The sequence below is a fragment of the Petaurus breviceps genome, unplaced genomic scaffold (assembly GCF_028583685.1).
Source record: "Petaurus breviceps papuanus isolate PSGF00001 unplaced genomic scaffold, PetGlider_PUasm1.0 419, whole genome shotgun sequence".
NCBI classification, from domain to species: domain Eukaryota; kingdom Metazoa; phylum Chordata; class Mammalia; order Diprotodontia; family Petauridae; genus Petaurus; species Petaurus breviceps.
Window position 1 is genome coordinate 12,142,315 of NW_027186324.1, and position 19,143 is coordinate 12,161,457.

The 19,143-nt window shown below is 39.0% G+C and overlaps 1 protein-coding gene across 3 annotated transcripts in view; it reads left to right on the top strand.

Annotated features, from left to right (window-relative positions):
- Window positions 1–19,143, top strand: part of PPEF1 (protein phosphatase with EF-hand domain 1) — a 171,365-nt gene that overhangs the window by 142,213 nt on the left and 10,009 nt on the right. For all 3 annotated transcript variants that reach the window (XM_069100717.1, XM_069100716.1, XM_069100718.1), the window contains one exon: window positions 1,992–2,098. In XM_069100717.1, the coding sequence (XP_068956818.1) occupies window positions 1,992–2,098 (107 nt within the window). The remainder of the gene's footprint in view (window positions 1–1,991; window positions 2,099–19,143) is intronic.

Genomic DNA, 19,143 nt, shown 5'->3' on the forward strand with positions numbered 1-19,143 from the left:
TAAGTGGTTTTTAGAAATTAGCTGATTCCAGCTCAAAGAGCTAATATAAACAGGAACTTTCCTCAGCTATATAATACAAATTCTAACTACTTCTCTGCCTTTTAGTTTTTGACTTCAGACCCTTTATCTTCTAGTCTTGCCTCTTTACTGTCTCACTGTTCTAAAATTCTGGCTGTCTTTATTAGCTAAGTGACCTTGGACAAGCCACAACTTTTTAGGGTCTAGGTTTTTTATTCTATGAAATGAAAGAGTTGAACTAGAATCAGGGGTGGGGAATCTATGACCTTGAGGCCACATGTGGTCCTCTGGGTCCTCAAATGTTGTCCTTTGGCTGAATCTAGACTTCATAGAATAAATCCCCTTAATAAAAGGATTGGTTCTGTAAAAAAAAATAAAGAAAAAAAAAGATTTGTTCTGTTTGACTTGGACTCAGTCAAAAGGTTGCACCCAGGAACTAGAAGGCCACATGTGGCCTTGAGGATGTAGATTCCCCACCCTGATTACTAGATGATCTCTAGCTCAAACATTCTGCTATTTAGTACTGTATGTAGGGGGAGTAAACGGGGGAGAGGAGATTGGGTGCCTAAAACATAATATAAAATGACTAAATGATCCCAGGGATCAAGTGTTTGAAGCAAGATGAAGGAATTTGTGTAATTCATTTTGAAAACTAGTAACAAATGATAGTGAAGCAATATATTAATGTGAAATATTTATTTTTAAAAGCTTATTGATAGTTTTTTTTCTGACAATATTGCAACAAACAACCAAATTGCTTTACAAAGTATATTCTATTCTCCTTCACCCCTTTCGCCACCCCCACCTCCCAAAGATGATCAATATCAAACAGAAAGGGAAGTTAAAGGGAATCCTTTAACTCTGGCAATATGGTACTAACATTTACTGTTATATTTGACCAGAAGTTTGTTGTTATTAAACGGTGACTTTGTTTACATGGTTGTAGCTATTTTATAGTGCCTTTGACTTTGTTTTTTTTTGTCTTGTTTTGTGTCTGCTATACTTCGCTTTCTCCAAGTTTAACATTCCCTTTAGGGCTATTTTCCCCAGACTTCCACTAGCATTGGCAGAACAGAGCCCAAGAGGGAATGACATGACTCCTTGGGATTTTAGGGGTAACCCTGAGGGGATCAGGGTGGTTTTAACACCTTTACTTAAAAGTCCCCACCAATATGCTCCAGATTGATTATCTAGTTAATATTAATTATCCAACCTAAATTCATTAGCTTTTAATTAGAGGTATTTACTAAGAAGTTATAATAAGAATAATTGGAGCAAAATATTTCCCCCAAAGCCTGGGATACACTGTCCCACAAGTCCATGCAGAAGTCAAAGAGGGCTCGAGTTCTTGTGAAGCTTCACTTCTATTTGAGTGTTTAGTAACTGGAACAAATTCTTTTATTAAGGGTGTTTTTTCTGTGAAATTTGGATTCAAAGCACCTGCATTTGAGGACCTAGGGGGCCATATGTGGCCTTGAGGCCACAGGTTCCCCACCCCTGGCCTAGCTTGTCTTTTCTCAGCTATGTTGTTTGTTACTCTTTCATTTCTCTGATGACATGGTTAACAGCCATAGGAAAACGGAAGAATGTCACACTCCTTTAGAGCTCGTTGCCACTGTCTTGGCTGGTTTTTGATGCAAGGGTTCTGTTTTTTTCTGAGCGCTCTTGAAGCTAGTCCTCCAAATTGTTTATATTCATCATTCACCATAGCATAATAATATTACGTTGCCCTTATGTTATGCCTCCTTATTTGTCCAGCCATTCTCCAGTAAATGGATCCTTATTTTGTTTCCAGATTTTGGGCATCATATATAATGCTTCTATGAACATTATTGTATGTGTGAGCTTTGCTTTTTTGGTTTCTGTTGTTTGCTGTCAATAGTATCCTTGGGGTATATAATCAGACTAGTGAGATCCTCAGATCAAAGTTTATGAATAATTTAGTAACCAATATCATTTATTTCTTAAAATAGGGTGGATCTTGTTGAAACTTCTGCCTTCAGGATATTAGGAGAGAGAATGATTAGCCGGAAATCTGACCTCATGAAAGCTTTCCAAAAGTGTGATCCGAATAACACAGGTAAGTAACAAAAGCAAAAACAAACCAAACAAAAACCGCATGGTCCCTGGCATCTCTGAACACATCGATCTGCACACAGACCACTCTTCATTCTCTTCTTTTCCTTTTGATTTCAATTCTTCCATTTCTTCAGAAATGAAGTTAATCCAGTAATATAGAGATAGGAAGAAGGAACGAAGAAAACAAGATTTATGAGGCTCTTAACTGTGCGAGGCGCTGTGCCATGTGCTTTATAAATATCACATTTGGTTCTCCCAACAACATGGGAGGTAGGTTATTGTTATCCCCATATTACAGTTGAAGAAACCAAGGCAGATAGCAGTTAAGTGACTTACCCAGGGTCACATAGCTAGTAAGTTGACCAAGACCAGATTTGGAGTCAGGTATTTTGACTTAGACCCAGTGCTCTATCCACTACATTACCTACCTTGCATTAGAGAGAGACAGAGAGAGAGAGAGAGAAAGAGAGAGAGAGAGAGAGAGAGAGAGAGAGAGAGAGAGAGAGAGAGAGAGAGAGAGAGAGAGCATTTACCAAGTGCTTATTATATGCACTGGGGATAAAAAATAAAAGATTGTTTAGGCCCTAAGGACTTCTGATGATATAGTGGTTTTATGTGGGGACTCATCGATTCTTGAATCAGTTTCAGGGTAGAGTCATTCTCAAAGTGATCAGGCAGCTGGTGTTGAAAGTGGAACAGAGAATGAGTCAAAAGTTAGGTGAACAGCATGTCTTGGACTTCTAATGAAGTCTAGACAGAGACTCACCAATCAAGACAGAATTATTTATCTCCTGAGACCCCTCTTTTCATCAAAACACTTTAAATATAGACAGTACAAGCAGTTTGCTCAAGGGAAGCTGGGTACCTTGGAAGGAGACATTCCTATCTTGGGGCTCTAGGGCTCTATTTTCCCTATAGCACCCACTTATTTTTTTTTTAAAGCAATTGGGGTTAAGTAACTTGCTCAAGGTTACACGGCCAGGTGTTTCTGGGTGGGTGCTGAGTGTCTGAGCCCAGATTCGATCCCAGGTCATCCCGACTCTGGGGCCAGTGCTCTTACTCGCTGTGCCACCTGGCTGCCCATAAGCAATTGGGGTTAAATGACTTGCTCAAGGTTACACGGCTAGGTGTTTCTCGGTGGGTGCTAAGTGTCTGAGCCCAGGTCATTCCGACTCTGGGGCCGGTGCTCTTACTCAATGCTTCACCTGGCCACCCCTAAGCAGTTGGGGTTAAGTAACTTGCTCAAGGTTACACGGCCAGTTATTTCTGGGTGTGGTGCCAAGTATCTGAGCCCAGATTCGATCCCAGGTCATCCCGACACTGGGGCCGGTGCTCTTACTCGCTGCGCCACCTGGCCACCCCCACTTACTTTTTAAACCATTCGAATCTACCATCGCAGAAGAGGAGCAACTGTTATAAAACACTTGTCACCTCTACTTCTTCATCCATTCAGACACCTCGCCACAGGGGGATGAAGAGGCTATACCTTTAGAGCAAGGAAACAAAGATTTGTCTTAAGAAAAAAAAATCACCGCAAACACAGAAATGAGCAAATCGCTTTACTTCCAAAGCTGATATTATTATAAAGACCTTATTGTGAAAGAGTCCGAACCTTATAGTCAGGGCCTATTTCTCCCAAATAAATTTCTGTATCAACAGGTTCTCAAAACTTATGTCCTAGATGGAAATTGTTGATTATCAAGAGTGCTGTGCCTGTATCAAGATCATGTCCTAGTGAGCGGACTCTCCTGAGTTCAGCAGCCGTACTTCGGTTCTCAATAGTACTGTCATGTAAGGAACCACTATTGTCATCTCCAAGAGATTAGTCATAGGGTATGGCTCCATTCCCAATTCTATTGCTGGAAATGCCTGGAAATGTAATGTCCTATTGCTGAATTAGACATAGGTTTTTCCCCCACCCCCTTCCCTCCAAAATCGAGGAAAAGAACCCACTACCCCATGTTCTAGCCAAATAAGTCCTGTGGGGGATATAAAAGATCACATAGGAATGGTGTCTGACATTTAGGTAGCCCTCGCTAAGGTTAGTTCCTGAACACATTTGCACACCTGAACACATTTCCTCCTATAACCTCTGTAGCTCACTCCTTTGACCATTCCTTTATTGTATCCAATCATTCTCTTCCTATTGCTTCCTTCCTTTGCTACCTGAAAACGGTCCCAGGTTTTCCTAATCCTCAAAAAAGTATCACTTGACCCTGACCTCTCCTCAAATCATCATTCTCAATGTTTTCTCTCTTTTATGGTCCAACCCTTAAGAAAAGCCATCCACACTCTTGATCTCTACTTCCTTACTTTCCATTTACTTCCTGACTCCTTGTAATTTGACTTCCAAGCTCACCCCTGGAATGTATGCTATCTCTAAGACTAATGGCAATCCTTTAATTACTAGCCCTTCTCTTGGCCCTCAGCCCTCCTGATCTTTCTGGCGTGATAATACCTCAGTAACTTCTTCACTGATAACTTGAGTGACACTACTTTCTCCTGGTTCTACCCATCTGACCACTCTCCAGTTTCTTTCATGGCTTATTATCAGTGCCCTATTTCTATCCATAGGTTTTCCCCAAGTTCTATGCTGGGCTTTCTCCTTTCTGTGTACTCTCGCTCCTTGTAATGCCATAAGCTCCCATCAGGTCAAGTATCATCTTTTTTAGGATGGCTCCCAAATCTGCATTAAATGACCCTCATTGCTTCCTGAGTTCTGGTTCTGTATTGCCAGCTCCCTACTGGGTATCTCCACCTGGATGTCCTGTTAGAATAAAAATTTCAAAAAGGGAAACAATGACTATTTCCTTCAAGTCCATCACCTCCAAAATTCCCTATTCCTGTTGAGAGCTCAACCATCTTCTCAGTCACCCAAGTTTGTAACTTCAGAGTCATACTTGACTTTTCATTCTCACAAATATCTCATACAACAACGTTTCCAAGTTGTACCAATTCTATCTCTACAATAACTCTCATATCTCCTTCTCTCCCTTACTAGGATCACCACCTTCATTTGGGAGCTCATGATGGACTATTGTAATAGTCTTCTAATTAGTCTCTATGTTTCTTCTATCTTTCTAAAATACAGGACTGACTGTAACAGCAACCACACTGGCATACCCAGGATGGCTGCTAGCACAGGTTCTTAGATCTGCTTTACTAGGAAAGACAGCTGTTTAAGAGGTCAACAATCTTTTATAATTACATTCACTAGTTCAGGGAAAAGTCGACACCCTGAACTTTAGAGAAAAAAAAAACAGAGAAAATACAAGCAGAGAAATAAAGACCAACAGACAGGGCTCTGACTGCCTGAATCAACTACACACTTTACATACATCCCTGGATAGAGAGAGCCTTTACATCTGAGCAGTCAGGGAGCTCTCTCATAAGCAAGCCCCTGAAGCAAAATACCAGCTCACAGTATACACTTCTCAGAGCCAGAAGGCATCACAACACTCGTGACTCAGTGCCTAATTAGAAGTTAGCAAAAGGTGTGAAAGCCTTCCTACAAGCCAGCTTCCCCTAAGCAAGCTTCCCTCCCCCAACAGTCTCTGTGGCTCAGGATGATTTACAGCTCTGTGAGCTGGGCCAGGGCTCAAAGCAGGTCACAAAGGCCTCTTAATGAGGGAGGCAGATCTTCCTAACTCATTAACATTACACTGACCCTGTCTCTTCTCTGTTCAAGAATATTCTGTGATTCCCTTCAATTTAAAACAGACTCTTCAGCATGACATTTAAAGCCTCTCTCAGTCAGGCTCCAGCCTGTTTTTTTCTGAATTATTTTATTTACTCTTCTTCCTTTCATTTAAACTGGCAAACGTGGTCTTCCCCTAGTGTGACACTGCACCTCCTGCCTTTGTGCCTTTGTGCAGGCCACATCCTGCACTACATTCATTCCTTACTGATCGCCTTGTCCTGGATCTCCATTCTTTTTAGCTTCCTTAAAGCTCAGATGTCACCTCCTAGAAAAATGAAGATTTTTTTCATCACCATAATTATTGTGTTCGAGCCCACTTCAAAGTATCTTAACTTTACTTATCTTTTATCTTTTTATATGCTTTAGTACCCAATGAAATGTAAGTCCTTTGAGGGCAGGAACTATTTTTATATACTTATGCTTGTGCATCTAGCAGTGATGGTGCCTTCTAGTTACTAGGCACTTTAAGAAATGCTTGCTGAATTTCCTTTGTTGAAGTGAATTGTTTCATTTGATTCCCTTTAGAGATGGCACTAGTCACATGTAATAGAACTGTTGGTATTGTTATTCTAATTTTACAGATGAGGAAACTGAGGCTCAAAGAAGTTAATTAAAACTTGACTCTAGTCATGCAGTTAGTAGATGGGTGATAGGGGATTTAAACTCTGGCATTTATGTATTTATTTATTTGCTTTTTGGATGGCAATTGGGGTTAAGTGACTTGCCCAAGGTCACACAGCTAGTTTTTGTGTTAAGTGTCTGAGGCCAGATTTGAACTCAGGTCCTCCTGATTCCAGGGCCAGTGCTCTACTCACTGCACCACCTAGCCGCCCCTAGGTATTTCTTTCTAACTCCAAATCCAACATCTTTCTACTCTATCACTCTTATCATCCTGGCCTCAATGGGTTCCTTCCCCTGGCATAGTCATAATCTAGAAAGGAAGACAAGATAAATAAATAAGGGAAGAAGGACAGAGAAGGGGGTGGAAATAAGCATTTATTAAGTACTAATTATGTGCCACTCTCTGTACTAAATGCTTTACAATATCTCATTTTATTCTCACAATGACCCTGGGAGGTAGATGCTATTATCCCCATTTGACAACTGAGGAAACTGAGGCAGACAGTGTTTAATGACTTGCCCTCATTCACACAGCTAGGAAGTGTCTGAGGCTGGATTTGAACTCAAGTCTTCTTAACTCCAAGCCCCAGAGCTCTACCTACTGTGCACCCTAGCTGCCTTATATGAGGCAATATACCAGAAACACTGAAAACCTAAGCAAATAAGAAATTACATAGTACAAAGTATAACTAAGTGCTAAGTGAAGCAAAGAAGGAGTGGGTATATATGACATAAATAGGGGAAGGCTTCTTTCTGAGTCAAATCTTAAAATGATAGGTGTAATTTCATAGAGAGGAGGAAAGAAGGTATTTCAAGAAGATGGGACAATCAGACCTAAAATGAAGGTAGAAATGGGTAGAATTTGTGTAGAAGATTAGACTGACTTGAGTGGTGGGTCAGTGATAGGGAGTAACCTAATAGGCACTTAACACATATTTACTGCCTATTTGAGAATATTTATTCTTGCTTATATGTACAAAATAGATTAAAGTAGAAAGAGGCTAGAATCAGGTATACTACAAAGTGGTGGTTGTGCCTTCTAGGCATGAAATATTCAAGACCTAAACATGGGTGACAGCTGCAGAACTGAGAGAAGGGAACCACTTTGAAAGACACTAAGAAAAAAATGAACAAGCATGTTGACTCCCTGGATGGAAAGGGAACGAGGGTGAGGGAGAAATCAAAGAGTGTAAGCCTGGTGGCTATGATAATATGGCGCAGTGGTGCTCTTACCTCATAAATGAGGAAACTGGGAAGAGGAATTGTTTCGTGTGAGGGAAGGAATGTTTTCAGGTTACGCATATGGAAATGGAGAATCCCGTCTCCTAATTGGAGATAGGATACCAGGGAAAGGTGAGAGGTTAGGACTGAAGATGTAACATTTTGGCATCATTCACATAGAGACCTTGGTTGAAATCAATGATGAGTTCTCTGAGAGCAAATTAAGAAAAAAGACTAATGGTCAGACCATGAGAATGTTACATTTTAAGGAGATTCATTAACAAGCTAGAGATGTTCGAAATATAAGCTCTTATATGACCTCAAAGGTCATCTAATCCAATGCATAGCTGATCAGGAATCCTCTTTCCAGCATGCCCAACAATAGTAACCGGGGAGCTAATACAGTGAGAGAAGTGTTTTTCACCCTCATTGTATTTTATTCCTCCCTCCCATACACTGCAAAATAGCCAAACTGGCCTTTTTCTCCCTCTACATGAAACTTCATTTCTAGTTTCTGTACATCGGGGAAAGAACTCCTTCCTCGCCTTTGCTTCATATCATCCCTCCCTTCAAGACATACATCAAGACACACCTTGCTGGTCCTCCCTCTTTCTCCCAAACAAATATTAAGGGTCTCCCTCTCGAACTACCTTATTTAACTATTTTGCATTTATTTGTATGTATTCTCTCTGCATTTATTTTGTGTGTGTAGTACATATATATACATATGTATATACATTATATATATATACAATATTTCTTGTCTCTCCTATTAGAAAAGAACTTTTCTTCAAGAAAGCTTTCTGAGAGAAGAGCTGTTTTCATTTTCTGTATTTGCATTCCCAGTGCCTAGCAAGGTACCTAGCTCATGGTAGGCACTTAAGAAATGCTTGTTGGTTGATTAATCAGGAAGTTTGGCGGAATGAGAATGGAGAAAAAAGAAGATTGTGTAGAGGTGGAAATGGGAAGGTAGGAAATGAGATTTGCCTTTAAACATTTAAAGGCACGAAGGGATATCATGTACAAGGTTCATTTTATTTACTTTTTATAGTTCCAGAGGGCAGAGCTAGAACCAGGGAGTCAAAGTTATAGGTGGGAAGTTTTTGGCTCAACAGAAGGAAGAATTTCTAATAATTAGAGCTATTTGAAAAGGCAATAGATTGCTCGAGATGTGATTTCCCTATCACTGCAGATGTTGAAACAGAGGCCGGGTGACCATTTGGAAATATCATGGAAGAGACTCATGCCTTTGCTTGGGCTACCTGACCACTGATCTATCTTTTAATATTAGGGTTTTATACTTCTATGACTTAGTTTTGAGGAAGACTCATAGCAAAAGGGGCAGAAAGAACAAGGGAACTTCTGAACTGAAAGTAACTATTACCCATGCCACTAATTTTATACCTAATCATAAACTACAAGGAAACATCTCTTATATTATTTGATAAATTCTCATACTGTTTTAATATTGAGGAACCACAGCTGGACCCACAAGGACTGGGATACTATTTGATTCCCCTCTCCACTAAGGGTCTTTTCTGCTCTGAACCTGCTCATGCAGTTAGACTAGCTTTAATTCTGGGGGAAACTAGCCTTTAATGAGAGGATTTGGTTTCCTTTTCTTCCGCTCTTTATTTCATTTAAACCCTACCCTCTTGTCTTAAGTGACAGTTGCTTAGCACTATTATTATAGCTCACTTTTCCCAAAAGGAAGTCAAAAAAGGTTCAAGGTATACAATATGAATCAAATGTGGGACAAAAAATTTATTCTTATCTGTAGGGGGAAAATTAAACATAGACTCAAAGTGTGCATTAACAAAACATAAAACAATATTAAATAATTCACCTTATAGCTACTATGTCCAATGAGAAGATGACAAATTAACTTCAAAAAAACGCAAAACAATTTTTTGGAATGGTAATTAGGCATTTTACATTTCCCTTGACTCTGTACAGTCCAAACAGCTTGAAGTGTTGCACTGTATTGGGCAGGCTTGGGTCAATCTTTAGGTCCTCTAAGAGTGCTAGAAGAGTTGCTGAGGTCTCCTTCCCTACCACCATTGAGCTACAACTCGAAGGGACCAGACTTCTGAACCTCTCAAACTCATAACTTATTGCCAGTCCTGGACATGTCCATCTCAGGATAGATACTCATTCACCAAAGATCAGAAAGGAACACAAAAGAAAAAACAAAGACTTCTAGGACCCAGCTACAAGCTTTTCTAATGACCTCCTCTTTATTAACTGTCTCTTGGGCATGGTAACCATGACACTAGGGAGGAGAAAGGCCAGCCTCAGCCTACTGTTCCCTGAAAGTCACAGTGTTATATGATGTCAACTGGAGTTGCAGGAAGAGAGACTGAGCTCGAAGCTGCACCTTCTTTTTACTAACACAACATCTTTCACAGAACAAGGATTTGCCATGTCATTCCAAAACACCAAGTCCTTTCAGCACTAGTTCCCTAAGATCTCAAAGAGACCCTAAAGCTCCTACATGATTTAGCAGAATCAGGAAAGGTAACTTTTGGAGTGCTCTATGTTGAATGGTCTATGTTGAAACATCGTTCAGTTTTCATGCTTTAGTCATCTTCCTACATCTAAATTCCTTGAAAGGAAACTTAGTTGGAAGGTAGCAAGATGATGGACAGATAGAAGGACAGTCAGGCAGACAGAGATAGAGAGATAGACAGAGATAGATAGAAAGAGGGGGAGATAATGATAGGTAGGAAGACACGGTAAGATGGACAGATAGACATAGATAGATAGATATAGACAGACAGAGAGAGCATTTATTAAGTATTTAATACATACCAGGCACTCTGATCCTTTAATGTAGGAGCTGCTAAATCGTGTGTTATCCTGATTGGCTCCATGATACTGGAATTGTTTCTTTCTGGCTGCTTACAGTACTTCCTCCTTGACCTGGGAGCTCTGGAATTTGGCTATAATTTTTTCATTTTGGTATTTCAGGAGATGATAGATGGATTCTTTCAATGACTACTTTATCCTCTGGTTCTAGAATGTTAGGGCAGTTTTCCTTGATAATTTCTTGAAAGATGATGTCTAGGCTCTTGTTTTGATCATGGCTTTCAGGTAGTCCAATAATTTTTAATTATCTCTCCTGGATCTGTTTTCCAGTGAGATATTTCACATTATCTTCTATTTTTTTTTTCATTTTTTTGGCTTTGATTGTGTCTTGATTTCTCAGAATCATTAGCTTCTACCTGTCCAATTCTAATTTTTAAGGAGTTATTTTCTTTGGTGAGTTTTTATACCTCTTTTTCCCTTTGGCCGGGTCTACTTTTTAAGGAATTGTTTTCTTCAGTGAGCTTTTTTCCACCAACTTGGCCAATTCTCCTTTTTAACTAGTTCTTCTCTTCAGTGGATTTTTATACTTCAGAATTTGGTTAATCCTGGTTGTTTTTTTAATTGTTGTTTTAAATTTTATTAATTTTTTGTATTTATTTAATATTTATTTTTTCCACAGTTACATGTAAAAAAACCCTTTTCAACATTTGTTTTCAAAACATTAAGTTCCAAATTCTATCCCCTTCTCCACCCCCCCACTGAGAAAGCAAGCAATTACATATAGGTTATACATGTGTAGTCATGCAAAACAGATCCATAATAGTCATGCTGTGAAAGAAAACATAGACAAAAAAATCTCAAGAAAAATAAAGTGGAAAAAACCCAAAAGTTGCTTTAATCTGTATTCAGACACCATCAGTTCTTTCTCTTGGGATGGACAACATTCTTCTTCTTAAGTCCTTCAGAGTTGTCATGGATCATTGTATTGCTGAGAATAGCTAAAATCATTCACAGCTGATCATCTTAGTATATTGCTGTAACTTTGTACCCAGTACATTTTACTTTGCATCAATCAATCCATATAAGTCATTCTAGGTTTTTCTGAGAGCACCCTGCTCATCATTTCTTATAGTACAATAGTATTCCATCATAGTTACATACTACCACTTATTCAGCCATTCTCCATTCAATGTACATACCCTCAATTTTTTACTCCCATAAAAAACTACGATAAATATTTTTGTACATATGTGTCATTTCTCTTTTTATTTTTATCTCTTTTGGGATACAGACCTAGAAGTGGTATTGCTATGTCAAAGGGTGTGCATGGTTTTATAGCCCTTTGGGCATAGTTCCAAATTGCTCTATAGAATGGTTTAATCAATTCACAATTCTGACAACAGAACATTAATGTCTCATTTTTCCCACATCCCTTTCAACATTTGTCATTTACCTTTCTGTCCAATTATTTAATCTAATAAGTATGAGGTAGTACCTCAGAATTGTTTTAACTTGCATTTCTCCAATCAGTAGTGAGTTAGAATATTTTTTTTCATATGGCTATAGATAGCTTTAATTACTTCATCTGAAAACTGATTGTATCTTTTGATCATTTATCAATTGGGGTATGGCTCATATTTTTTATAAATTTGACACATTTCTCTTTATGTTAGAGAAATGGGGCCTTTATCAGAGAAACTTGCCTTAATTTTTTTTCAGTTACTATCATTACCTTTATTTCCCTTGATCCTATTCTCCCTACCCCCATTTCTTCTATTCTTTCTCTCCTTTCATCCTGTCCCTCCTCAAAAGTATTTTGCTTCTTATTACCCCTTACACCAATCTGCCCTCCCTTCTATCATCCCTCCTTCTCTTATCTCCTTCCCCTTCTATTTTCCTGTAGGGTAAGATACTCAATTGAGTGTGTATGTTATTCCATCCTCAAGTCAATTCCAATGGCAGTAAGGTTCACTTATTCCCTCTCACTTTCCCCCTCTTCCCCTTCACCTCTTTTATATGAGAAAATTTACTCCATTCTACCTCTCTCTTTCTTCTTCTCCCAGTACATTCCCCCCTCACCCCTTAATTTTATTGTTTAGATATCATCCCTTTTTATTCAACTCACCCTGTGCTTTCTCTCTCTCTCCCTCTCTCTGCATATGTCTATAGATAGATAGATAGATAGATAGATAGATAGATACATACATACATACATACATACATACATACATACATACAGACATACGTATATATTCCCTCCAACTACCCTAATAATGAGAAAGGTCTCATGAGTTACAAGTATCTTTCATGTAGGAATTTAAACAGTTCAACTTTAAGTTCAACATAAGTACCTTATGATTTCTCTTTCCTGTTTACCTTTTCATGCTTTTCTTGAATCTTGTATTTGAAAGTAATATTTTCTATTTAGCTCTTTTTTTCTCAAGTATTAATTAAATTCCTCTACCTCATTGAATATCAATTTTTCCCCTTATAGATTACACTGAGTTTTGCTGGGTAGGTGATTCTTGGTTTTAATCCTAGCTCTTTTAACCTCTGGAAATCCTCTTATCCCTTAATGTAGAAGCTGCTAAATCTTGTGTTACCCTGATTGTTGTTCCACAACACTTGAATTGTTTCTTTCTGACTGCTTGCAATATTTTCTCCTTGACCTGAGAACTTGAATTCAGCTGTAATTTTCCTGGGAGTTTTCATTTTGGCATTTCTTTCAGGAGGTGAACAGTGTATTCTTTCCAATTCTATTTTACCCTCAGGTTCTAGAATATTAGGACAGTTTTCCTTGATAACTTCTATAAAGATGATGGCTAGGCTCTTTTTTTTGAAAGGGGAAAATTATTATTATTATTATTTTTTGTTATTATTATCCTTGTGCAACTCAGTTTCAATCCTGTTGTGTTTTCACTTTATGGCAGTCAGTTGTGGAATTGTATATTATTATTTCTTTTTTTGTCTTTATTAATTTGTTTACTTTTAATTTACAAGATTCATTACCACAATTCCTTGAGTTTCAAATTTTTTCTCCTTCCTCCCTCCCCCTCCCATGGTGGCATACAGTCAAATATAGTATCTGCAAATACTTTCACATTAGGCATTAGTCAGGTTATAAAGAAGGATTGTAACAGATGGAATGAAGAATGGGAAAGAGGAAATAAAACCAAACAAGAAGACGAAAAAGGGCAGGTAGTTTGCTTCATTCTGGGTTCAATCTCAGTTCTTTCTCTGGATGTAAACATCTCTCTCCATCATGAGTCTTTTTGGGTTTGACTTATGACTCTGGATTGCTGAGAAGAGTCCAGTTTATCAGAGTTGGTCGTCACACATACATTGCGTCTGTAATTGTGTACAAATTCCTCCTGGCTCTACTCTTCTCACTCAGCATCAGTTCGTATAAGCTTCTCCATGTAAATATGAAATCCATCTGCTCCTCATTTCTTGTTGCACAATAGTATAGTTGCAAATAGTATTCCATAACATGCATATACCACAAATTGTCCAGCCATTCCCCAATTGATGGGCACTCCCTTAATTTCCAATTCTTTGCTACCACAAAAAGAACTGCTATAAATATTTTTGTAGATATGGGTCTTCCTCCCACTTCTATGATCTCTTTGGGATACAACCCTAGAAGTGGTATTGCTGGATGAAAAGGTATGAAATTATTTATAACCCTTTGGGCATAGTTACAGATTGCTCTCTAGAATGGCTGGATAAGTTTACAACTCCACCAGCAATGCATTAGTGTTCCAATTTGTCCACATCCTCTCCAGCATTTGTCATTTTCCTGTTTTGTCATCTTGGCTAATCTGACTAGTGAGATGTGGTACCTCAGAGTTGTTTTGATTTGCATTTCTCTAATCAATAGTGATTTAGAGCATTTTTCATATACTTATAAATATCTTATATTATATATACTTAATGAAGTATGTTATTTCTTCTTTGCACCAAGAGTGACAGGAAAGAAGCTCCTCTCCCTCCACTCTTTCCCTCTAATATGATACGTTTTGCACCTCTTTTGCACAGAGTCCCATGCTTAACTGGTTGTTATTCCCTCCTTGCACCAGACCCAATGAGGGAAAAGCTCATATAATACTCATCTCCTTCCCTTCTTTTCCTCTGCTATATTGTTTTTATGCCTCTTTGTGTGACATGATTTACCCTTTTCCACTTCATTCATTCCTCTTCTTCCATTGCAGTCCCTTTGTAGCCCTTAATAAGATTTTTTTAATCATCATTTTGTGTAATTTATACTCATACCCTCTACTTGTCTATAAACAATTTTCTCATTTATTTTTTTTAAAGCAATTGGGGTTAAGTAACTTGCTGAAGGTTACACACATGGGTGTGGTGCTAAGTATCTGAGCCCAGATTTGATCCCCAGGTCATCTTGACACTGGAGCCGGTGCTCTTACTTGCTGAGCCACCTGGCCACCCCCCAAATTTTCTCTTATTAAATAACAGGGTGTGTGTGTGAGTGTGTGTGTGTTTTCCTTGTTTACCTTTCTATGTCATTCTTGTATCTCGTAATTGGAGGTTGAATTTTCCATTGAGATCTGGCTTTTTCATCAGGAAGGTATGGAAATCTGTTATATCACTGAATGACCATCTCTTTGCTGGGAAGACTATGCTCAGTCTCGCTGGGTAGGTGATCCTTGGTTGTAACCCCAGCTCTTTTGCCTTGCAGAAAATTGAATTCCGTTGCCTCCAATCTTTCAGTGTAGAGGCTGCCAAATCCTATGCAATCCTCACTGTGGTTCCTTGATATTTGAATTGTTTCTTTCTGGCCACTTGAAGTATTTTCTCTTTTACCTGGTAGTTCTTGAGTTTGGCTACAACATTTCAAGGACCTTTCAATTAGGGATCTCTTTCACCAGGTGTCTGGTGGATTCTCTCAATTTCTATTTTACCCTCAGGTTCTAGTATCTCATGGCAATTTTCCTTAATGAGCTCTTGGAGAATGTTGTCCAGGCTCATTTTTTCATCATGATTTTCTGGTAGGCCTATGATTCTCAGGTTCTCTCTCCTGAAACTGTTTTCCAGGTCAGTTATTTTTCCATTGAGATATTTTACCTCTTTTTCTAATTTTTCATTCTTGTTGTTTTGTTTGACTAATTCTTGGTTCCTCATGGAGTTATTTGTTTCAATTTGGTTGATTCTAGTTTTTAGCAAATCATTTTTCTTGGTTAGTTTTTGGAGCTCCTTTTCCATATCATACACTTTTCTTTTGAAGGAGCTGTTTTCTTCACTATAATGTTTTTCTAATTCTTCAATTTTGATTTTAAAAGAATTATTCATTTTGTCTTCTATCTCTCTCATTTGGTTTTTAAAGTTCCTTTTGAGCTCATCTAGGAGAGCTTTCTGTGCTTGGGACCCATTCCCTGTTGATGTTTCAGCTGTGAGTGTGGAGTCCACATTGACTCCCTCTGAGTTTGGTTCCTCTCTCTGAGGATAGTAGGACTCCAGAGTCTTTGTAGTCTGCTTTCTACCCATTTTGAGTCAGGGCCCTAGCCACACCCTTCCTCTAGGGATCCCAATCCTTTACTGTTGAGGGTTTTGCCCTGGGGCAATAGTTACTATGTTTTCAGGGTAGGGGGGGTTGGAGCAGGTTGGGTTCACTCTGCCATCCTGATCCTTGGAGGTCTTGAGGGGATGTTTTTTTTAATTTCTGGGCTATGGAATTGTAGTCCCAGGAGTATTTGCTGACCTGGACAGGGGCCCTGCATTTGGTTCTTACCTTGCTCTTTCCAGTCCCAGCCTTTGGTGAAAGGCCTGGTAATGGCCCTTGTGGTTGGTGGGATGACTTGTCCCCCTTGTTGGTCAGGCCTCTTCCCGGCCTACCCTGTGCCATTGTTTCCTGGCCTGCCCTGGTGCACAGTGCTGTTGCTTCCCCTAGGCTCTTTTTTCAATCATGGCTTTCAGGTAGTCCAATAATTTTTAAATGATCTCTCCTGGATCTATTTTCCAGGTCAGTTGTTTTTTCCAATAAGATATTTCACATTGACTTTATTTTTTCATTCCTTTGGTTTGGTTTTATAATTTCTTGACTTCCAAAATAACTCTGAGGTTATCACTTCACACCTATCAGATTAGCTAATATGACAGAACAGGAAAATGATAAATGTTAGAGAAGATGTGGGAAAGTTGGAACACTAATTCATTGTTGGTGGAGTTGTGAGCTGATCCAACCATTCTGGAGAAGAATTTGGAACTTTGCTCATAGGGCTAAAAAAATGTGTATACCCTTTGATCCAGCAATACCACTTTTAAGGCTATATTACAAAGACATCATAAAAATGGGAAAAGGATCCCCATGTACAAAAATAGAGCAGCTCTTTTTGTGGTGGCTAAGAACTGGAAATTGAGGAGGTATCTATCAATTGGGAAATGGATGAACAAGTTGTGGTATATGAATGTAATGGAATACTGTTTTGCTATAAGAAATGATGAACAGGTGGACTTCAGAAAAACCTGGAAAGACTTATGTGAACTGATACTGAGTGAAATGAGCAGAACCAGGAGAATACTGTACACAGTAACAGTCCTAGTGTGTGATTGACTGACTTTGATAGACTTAGCCCTTCTCAGCAATGCAAGGACCTAATGCCATCCTCATCCAGAAAAAGAACTATGGAGTTTGAATGCAGAGTATAGCAAACTATTTTCTTTGTTGTTGTTGTGGTTTTTTTCTTTTTTGTGGTTCCTCCTATTTGTTTTGGTTCTTCTATACAACATGACTAATGTGAACATATGTTTAATAGGAATGCATCTGTAGAACCTATATTGGATTGCATGCTGTCTAGGGGAGGGAGGAGAGAAGGGAGGGAAAGAAATTTTAAAACTTATGGAAGTGAATGCTGAAAACTAAAAATAAATAAATTAACTTTAAAATTCTTCTTGATTTCTCATAGTGACTATCAACTTCCATTTGTGCCATTCTAATTTTTATGGAATTCTTTCTTCAGGGAGCTTTTGGACCTCCTTTTCCATTTGGCCAAGTCTACTTTTTAAGGAATTCTTCTCTCATTGGCTTTTTGGACCTCTTTTGCCATTTGGGTTAGTCTATTTTTTTAATGTATTTTTTTCTTCAGTATTTTGGGGGGTTTCCTTTACTAAGTTATTGACTTGTTTTTCATGATTTTCTTGCATTACTCTCATTTCTCTTTCCAATTTTTCCTCTACTTCTTTTACATGATTTTCAAAATCCTTTTTTGAGCTCTTCCATGGACTGAGACCAATTCATATTTTTCTTGGAGGCTTTGGATCTAGGAGCTTTGACTTTGTTGTCTCCTTTGTTTTGATCTTCCTTGTCACCAAAGTAAGTTTCTATGGTCTGAGGTTTTTTTTCCTGTTGTTTGCTCATTTTTCCAGTCTGTCATTTGACTTCTTAACTCTTTGCTAAGGAAGGGCTCTGCTTCCAGTGTGGAGGGTGCACTGTCCCAAGCTTCAGGGTTTTTTGTGCAACTGTTTTCAGAGATATTTCTGGGGACCTGTAAGTTTTCAGTTCTTGCAAGGTGGTATGAACCAAGAAGAGGTGTTTTCTTTTCTCCTGGTCTGTGCTCTCTTTTCTGCCCTGGAACTGTTATGAAGGTCCTCTCTTCACTGCTCCCACAAGCTCTGCTATGCTAGTGTTCCTCCTTGCCCCAGGACTGTGACCCATATACAAATACGGGCAAAGCCAAAGAGTCCTGCCTCAGTACTAGCAATGAGAACCCTATAATCTTCTTCTGACCAGTTGTTTGATCCCCTTTCAATCTGTGGACTGAGAGCCCTGCAAGTAGCCACCACCACAGCTGATTCTCTCCCAAGATCTGCACTCCCAATCTTGATCATGCCCAAGCCTTCTTCCTGGTTTGTTGGGGCCAGGGCTGGACTGTGGTCCTCTCTTACCCAGGGCCGACTGACCTTTCCTACTGGCTTTCTCAGTTGTCCTTGGTGTTTGTGGGTGAGAAGTCTGGAAACTGCTGCAGCTATCAGTGATTCAGTCTTCTGGGGGTTGGTCTGTGCTGGATTGTGCTTCTCTCTCAGCTTGGTGAAACAGACCTATCCTGTTGACTTTCCAGGTTGTGTTGGGCTGGACATTTGTTTCATTCTGTCTTTTTGTGGGTTCTGGGGCTACAATTTTAGAGACATTTTTTACATGTATTTGGGAGATAGCTCAGGTGAGTTCCTGCCTTTAACTCTGCCATCTTCCAATTTTGTTTTTTAATGTGTTATTTCTTTGTGTCCCTTTTACTAAACTATTGACTATCTTTTCATAATTTTCTTGCATCACTCTCATTTCATTTCCCATGCTTTCCCTTAACCTCTCTTATTTCATTTAAAAAATTCTTTTGGAACGCTTTCTGGAATTCTTGTTGGACTTGTATCCAATTCACATTATCTTTGAGGTTTTGCTTGTAGTTATTTTGACATATTATCTTTTTCTGATTTTGTGTCTTGATCTTCTCTGTCACCACAGTAGCTTTTTATGGTCAGGTTCTTTTTTATTGTTGTTGAGTTGAGTTCTGCTCCCAGGGTGGAGGAGGCACTCTTCAAAGCTTCAGGTTTTTCATGCTCTTGTTTTCAGGGTTAGTTTTGGGGGTCTGTTAAGTTTTCAATGTTTCTAAAGTGGCATGATCCAAGGAAAGGTGTGGTTATTGCTCTCCTAGCCTGGGCTCCGGTCTTTACCCAAGAAGGGACCT